This window comes from Dipodomys ordii, unplaced genomic scaffold (genome assembly GCF_000151885.1).
Source record: "Dipodomys ordii isolate 6190 unplaced genomic scaffold, Dord_2.0 Scaffold17, whole genome shotgun sequence".
Classification (NCBI taxonomy): Eukaryota; Metazoa; Chordata; class Mammalia; order Rodentia; family Heteromyidae; genus Dipodomys; species Dipodomys ordii.
Window position 1 is genome coordinate 17520292 of NW_012267233.1, and position 7500 is coordinate 17527791.

Below are 7500 nucleotides of genomic sequence, written 5' to 3' on the forward strand. Positions count from 1 at the left end.
AAGCAAAAAGAAAAAAGCTGGAAGTGGCGCTGTGGCTCAAGTGGTAGAGTGCTAGCCTTGAGCTGAAGAGCTGAGGGACAGCGCCCAGACCCAGAGTTCAGGCCCCACGACCGGACCCCCCCCAAAAAAAAACAAACGAAAGTATAATAGGAAGGTAGCTGATGTCCTGACCCTGTCCATGGTCAATGCCTGTAAGTAAAACCATTTAATTTGGACAGATTGTGAGCTTTTAACTTCTCAGGGTATAGAGGGGCTTGGTCTTGTGCCTAACTGCTTTCTTACAGCTTGTGCCAACAAAGAAGCTGATGTTACTGCTCACCACTTGCTCAGGACCTGCTGGCCCACAGACACTGTGCTCAGCATTGACACAGCTGTGAGCAATCCTGCAGTTCTGGGTATTACGTATGGACAGTGTTTCTTCAAGAGCTTATGCAACTTACCTGTGTTTCCTGACAACACTGAAGGATGACATTGGAAAAGAAATGGACTATTCTGCTTCTGAAACCTGTACCATTTCCATTATATAGTAGGACACCTGGTCATTGATGCTTCCAGTTCCTGATCCAATCTCTGGCCACTTACTCTAGTTATGTCCCTTTAACCCAATTTTGCTATGCAAGAGGAACTAAGAAAAGATTTGAAATTGACAAAGTATTGCATTTTTGAAAATAGTATTTGACTAGTCAGCGCAAATATCTGGGGAACTTAAACCTTGGCTATGTAATTTCTTCTCTCTGACATTTAGGCAACTCTTGTTGCAAAAGTTATGTAAGGACCTGAGTTTCCAGAGCTGCAACATGTACATGAAAATAGTTTTTAGCTATCAAATGCAATGCAATCCTAAAATGCTGTGATCTCAGTATGAATCAAAAGTTGGATGTGTGCCCTCTATAGAGTTGCTTGCAGAACTAGAGTTAGTGAAGCCAGGCCTTTGCATTTTGGAAGTTTTAATTATATAGCCAACTTACCTGAATTCATTGCTCACCATTTATGAAAAACGAAGTAATTCAGGAATAAATCTTTACTCTCAGCAATAAGGATAAGAAGGAATACATTTTGCCAATAGAGCAAGAGAACCATTCTCTGTGTTATCTGACATGATAAGAAAAAGAACATAACTCTTTTTTTCTTAAAGACAAAGAGATTTCATGATAAGAAGTAAAGTGTAAAAATGTTTCAGATGCAGCTTTGTCGTCCCCAAAGCTTCAATCTGTCATGATTAGGCCCAGAGATAGCACTGTGTGTATAGTATATTTAGCTAAAATTGAGGTTGTGTTTAGCCTCAGATTCTTCATCTGAGTCATAGGCCAAGTTTGGTCAATTGATTTGTCCTCATTTTCCAGAAAGAGGAAAAATATTCTTTATGCTGCAGAGGGAGCATTATTAACCTAAGTAAGCAAAGGCTATAAAGTGTATGAGCTTTGGGAATGAAATGTGCTCTGGAAAGTGTCTTGGTGAAGGTTTCTACACTGTTGTGGTCATTTCAATCACAAGCATCATTCCTGAGAGGTTTGAAAGGAAAGTAGGATGGGGTTTTATATTTTTTAAAGGATAAAAAAGTAAAACAACTGTTAAGAATTCCTAGCCTATCGGGGCACCAGTGGCTCACGCCTGTAATCCTAGCTGCTCAGGAGGCTGAGATCTGATGATCATGGTTCAAAGCCAGCCCAGGCAGGAAAGTCCATGAGACTCTTATCTCCAATAAACCACCAGAAAACTGGAAGTGGTCTTGTGGTTCAAGTGGTATAGTGCTTGCCTTGAGCTGAAGAGCTGACAGACAGTGCCCAGGCCTAGAGTTCAAGCCCATGACCATTAAGAAGAAAAAAAACATTCCTAGCCTGAATATGAAAAGCACAAATTGAAAAATACAAAATTAGATTAAGCTATTGACTGCCTTTATCTCTGACTTTGTGGATGCACCCCCTGGTAGATACAATTTGTAGTTTTTCATCTTTGTGAACACAAGAAAAGGCTTAGAAACTTAAAGTGATCCCACCTCAAGTACTCACAATGTGTTTTTCTGTCCCCAACCCCTTAATAGTCTCTTTGCGACTATTAGAGGTTGAGTACCATTGGTCAGGAATCATCAACAAGAAATTCAATAGAGCTCTCCAAGAGAGATACACTGCTAGAAATGCTTTTCCAGTTTTTAAATGGGCACTCTGAGCTTTCTTGTTAGAAAGTCCTGAACATATGCAAGTTTCTTTTTTTTTCTACCAGGTCATTTAGGTTGCTCCTTGTTGTATCTTCCTACAGTAATGATTGCTTTTGTCCCCTACAGTGGGTGGTAAATAGATAAGATTGAACAACTTTAGAATGGAACTGGAGGTAAAACTTAGCCAAAGCCCTTAAATCCTGGAGCAGACCCAGGCAATGCTAGGCAAAGAAGCCTCAATTCCCAGCAGCTTCGCAATCCACAACATCTGTTTCTGTATTTGGCACAAGTCCATGTTTTTTATTTGTAAAATTGTTCCCATCTTTGAAAACACTTTAAAAAATAAAGAAGTCCCCATTCTGTCTCCTCTTTCCACTCCCCAACACATGCATTTGTAATTACCTGGTTTAGTCTGTGTGTTTAATCAGTTTAAATTGAGAATGTTGCGTACATCTGATTTCAATCTGAAGGAGCCATAGAGTATTGGACAGTTACCACCCTTATGTCTGCCAAAATAGGCCTCTGCCAAAAAACCGGATAGGACTCATACCAGGGTATTTCCTAAAGAAGCCACTTGACTCAGATTAGATGTTTAATTTCCTTAAAATATTGTTTTGGATTTAAGTCTCTGTTCTCTAATTGGGATTTTCTGATGTAATTTAGGAATATCGCTTAGTTGCTGAGTTTGTTCCAGGACCCAGCTGGCAATCTCCAAAAAAAGCAAAACCTCACGGAAGTGAACTTCACTCTGAGCACTGAGTGTCAGGCCTCACTGCTTTGAAGGGTGGGCCAGATCCACATCTATTTGCATCTTTCTGGAACCATTATCCATGCAATGGAATGGAATGAATTTTGAGAGGCTAGCATGTCTAGGTACAGTCATAGAGCTTCTGACCTCACATCTCTAAGAAGTCTTTTTGCAGACAGTTTCTTCAATTAATAGAAAAAGAATAAATACTACTTTGTTCTAAGTCCTAATACTACTAAAGTATTTTCATTGCAGTTTTGCTCGTGACATTTCAAAAGTCAACCATCTACATTTCCTAAGCTGTGTTCACCCAAAACACGTTTCATTAGCCACAGTTTGAGATCACACATTTTGTTTTTCCTCATCAGGGTGAGATTTCTGAGTGGGAAAGAAGAGCTATACAGAGTTGAAACTCTTTCTAAATCTTTTAAATGAGAGCTCTTGAGGTTTGCAGACTCTGATACTCAAAAGTGCCTGCCTAGGAGCTTCTTTGTTAGTGACATCATTAGTATGACTGCTGAAAATTCTCTTGAATGTTTTGTACAGTCAAACCTTATACTTTGTGGTGACGGGCTGTGATTTCACCTCAAGTATTTTCAGCAGACTCATGAATGTACCTGAAACATGTAACCAGCATACTGAGAGCAAAACAAACATAGATAGTACTCTTGTAATATCTGTGTCAATGCTTTAAAAGAACCTACGTTAATCATAACCACATACTGTGAGCTTAATAGATTAACAGTCAGAAGTTTGTTTTGCAAGAAAATAATCATCACCAATGAAGAAGGATAGTGGGTGGATGTCACTCGGTGTAAAATCGCTTGCTTACCATGTGCAAGGCCCAGGATTAGATCTCCAGCATCACAACAAACAAAAATCAATGGGGATAAAGAATAGAAAGTTGAATAGCATGTAGTGAAGACCGTTTGATACACCATTTTATAGTTATCAAAGAAACTGGGTGTTATCAAAGAAACTGGGAATTTAAACATACAAATGGACATTTAAAGTCAACTCTCTGAGGTCCAAGTTATGTCTCTTCCTAGAAGAAACCTATTGAGTTTATTGTCACAATTTAGTCTTCTTCCCCTTTTTCTCTTCCACACGAGCTGTCACATACACACAGGTGTTCTTTAGCCTCTAGGAGGTTTGTGCCTTCACTAACAAGGTGTTTATCTGAAAATATAAATCACCTGACACTGACTGTCAGGTGACAGGGTGAGAATTTAGTTCTTATGACACAGTTGAGTCCAAGCCCCACCAGAAAATGTTGTGTGCAAACAGAATCATTATTTACATCAAGTCAGGATTTCTCACTATTTCAAAGTGTCATCTGATTTTATTTCCCAAATATTCTTGAGACATCTTCTATGTATCAAAAACTAAGTGCTTAGGATATATTAGAGAAAAGTATCCAAAGATCCTCTTCCATGGAACTGAGGAAAAGGAGATTGTTTTAATCTGTCTTAGAATTTGGTTGTTAGGTACACTGAATTACTTGAGTGGGAAGAGCTAAACACTAAAGAAGTTCCAAGTGCCTGCCACATCCTGTAATAGCCATGGATAGAACAGACAGCAAATGCTTTATCTACTTTGCTGTTTTTCTTTAAATTCAGGGGATTTGGAAATTCCTTTGTGATTCCTGCTAGTAGCTATAAGCTACTAAAATATATGTGTATACTATGTGTGTGTGTGTGTGTGTGTGTGTGAGACTGTTTTGACATGGGTAACAGGAGGAGAAAAATTTGGATCCTAGAGGTTATTAATTTACACAGGAAGATGAAGAAATTCCATGTAAAGATAGTTCAACCTAAGAATGAAAGGATTTTATAACAAACCCTTCAACCACTTAAGAACCATAATCATAGTTGACAGAAAAATTGGGACAATCTCTAAAGCAAATCTTGCATTTTACTGTGATATGTGTGTATGTGTATGTGTGTATGTGTGTGTTTTCTCTAAAATAAGCCTCAGTACCATGTTGAATATGTATTTGATTCTTGTTTTCACAATGCACTCATCTGGTATCTTCCTTTCTCCTTTAGAGTTGCTGGAATTGTGGTCGCAAAGCAAGTGAGACCTGCAGTGGCTGCAACACAGCCCGATACTGTGGCTCCTTTTGCCAGCACAAAGACTGGGAGAAGCACCACCACATCTGTGGACAGACCCTACAAGCCCCACAGCAAGGAGACACACCTGCGGTCAGCTCCTCTGTCACACCCAGCAGCGGGGCTGGGAGCCCAATGGACACACCACCAGCAGCCACTCCGAGGTCGACCACCCCGGGGACCCCCTCTACCATAGAGACAACCCCTCGCTAGACACAGACTCAGAACTGTTGGAGGAAGGACAACACAACCAACATGAAATGTATTCCTCATCCTCAGAAGCTCAGTCGTTTTTCTGTTTGTTTGTTTATAGATGAACTATCTTGTTTCAGTACTTCAGCAAGAGACAACTAACTGTATCTTGAGGTGGTAGTCAAACACAGAGGGCCAGTAACGGGTCGTAATGACTTATTGTGGATAACAAAGATATCTTTTCTTTAGAGAACTGAAAAGAGAGCAGAGAATATAACATGAAATGCTAGATTTGACCTCCTCCCTGTTATTTTCAAGTAGCTGGGATTTTAAACTAGATGACCTCATTAACCGATGCTTTACCAAACAGCAAACCAAGAGATTGCTAATTGCTGTTGAAAGCAAAAATGCTAATATTAAAAGTCACAATGTTCTTTATATACAATAATGGAAAAAAGAGGAAATCCCTCAAGGGCATGAGCATTGGATACAGCAGTAGACATTTTAACAAGAAGATGAATGGCGTCCGTGGGTTGCTAACTGAACTTTGAAGACCCGCCACCAAATGCGCAGATGTGCAGCAGATTGGAAGGAGACACAGATGTTTGGTTTTTTTCCTGTTTCTGAAAAGAAATAATAATATCCAGGTCAACAGAATGAAAAATGAAAGATGATTTGCAGTGGGATGTATGAATACAGCAGCAAGAAAAAAATGCCATAATACAAAGGCTCCTTTTATATATATAAATATATATATATGTATACACACATACACACACACAGAAATAAGAGACTCAGCCTGCAGTTAATTAGCATTCTGGCAGCTTCCCTTCAGCCAGATGCCCTAAATAACCCTCCACGTTTCTTCACTTTTCCAAGGTTCCACAGAATAAGACATTGGGTCTGTTCCAGCTCATTCATTTTATATTGAAAAAATAATTTTTTAAAAAAATGGTGGCTCCAGCTCCAGCCCCCTTTCCAAAATTTTTCAACCCCACCCTGTTTGGATTTTTAATTAAAAACTAGTAGTTTCTCTTGGTGTTAAAACACTTCTGTCCTGTGAGGTTTCCCAATGGTGTTTTTCTTGTAAATGTGTTGGACAAATGTGAAGAAAGATGCATTGTAGTTTATCCATATGCCCACATTTAGTCTCTTTATTCCTAGTTGATGAGAATCCTGTATCTTTCTATGCTGCTTTTATATCTGTATGTATTAGTGATATTTCTCTAGTAGTTAAAAAAAAGGAAAAAAAATCTTTTTGGTTGTCCTTAAAAAAAAAGAAAAGAAAAAAAAAGCTATCTTTCGGAGCTGCTATTTCACTCTTTTAGGATTTTTTTTTTCCTGAAAACCAGCATGCTTCACGGAATGCTAACATATTGGTGTTTTTGTAAGAGGGATGTACATAAATGTATCTTGCACTGTCACAATTGACTCCCTAGGCATGCTTGTTTTTGTTTTTTCCAAGCAAACTTTTACATGCTAGAGCCATTTCACAAATTTTAGCTGTAGCATAGAATCGTAGTGGAATTTTCTTTACCTCTTTAATTTTTTTAAAAAAAATTATTAGGGACTTAAAAAAAAGAAATAACAAGATATCCTACTTTTAATAAAAGGACAGTGCATGCATATTGCTGTAAGGTTGTTTAAGTATTTCTAATTTTACAAAAAAAAAGAAAAAAAATCATTAGAGCTCCAAATGCTGAGGTGTAGACTGACAGCTTTAACACTGCTGAATGCCAGGTTATACAGTGTTCTTACAAAAGGGAAGTCAGCCAAAGACTGATCTGATGGACCAAAATCGGAATTTTAAAAAGCACCAGTACTAATTTTTCAAATGATCAGCAGGTTAAACATGTTCAGCAAGGTATAGTGTGAATCCATTAACCCTTCAATGTCCAGGGTCCAGACCAGAACTACTTGTTAGTTTTGAATATAGTAGCCCAGGATGTGGTTGTGTGCTTTACAAGAGTCGGCAGTATTGCAGGCTGTGTAGACAACCAAAGTTGACCAGACTGGGAAGACACTTCTCCATATAACCACGTACACACCAGGCATTTCTTTAAAAATCGAAGATGATCCATTAACTTGGGGGAGGGGGCGGGGGTTAATGTAGCCCTTGGATACAGTTTTAAGTGGCTTTTAAGTTATCTGCATAGAGGCAATCCTCAAATGGTTTGCTTTAGGTCTCTTAAATCTAACATTTTCACAAAGCATTTTCCCCGGTATTTTCATATAAGTTGGTTTTAGTTTTGGGTGGTGTTACTATTCATTTTATTTTATTTAATTTTTCTAAA

The 7500-nt window shown here is 38.5% G+C and overlaps 1 protein-coding gene across 3 annotated transcripts in view; it reads left to right on the top strand.

Annotated features, from left to right (window-relative positions):
• The window catches only part of Runx1t1 (runt-related transcription factor 1; translocated to, 1 (cyclin D-related)), a 122467-nt gene that overhangs the window by 113518 nt on the left and 1449 nt on the right, over window positions 1-7500 (top strand). For all 3 annotated transcript variants that reach the window (XM_013012568.1, XM_013012569.1, XM_013012570.1), the window contains exon 11: window positions 4952-7500. This exon is cut by the window's right edge and continues 1449 nt beyond it. In XM_013012568.1, the coding sequence (XP_012868022.1) occupies window positions 4952-5227 (276 nt within the window). In that variant the 3' untranslated portion in view covers window positions 5228-7500. The remainder of the gene's footprint in view (window positions 1-4951) is intronic.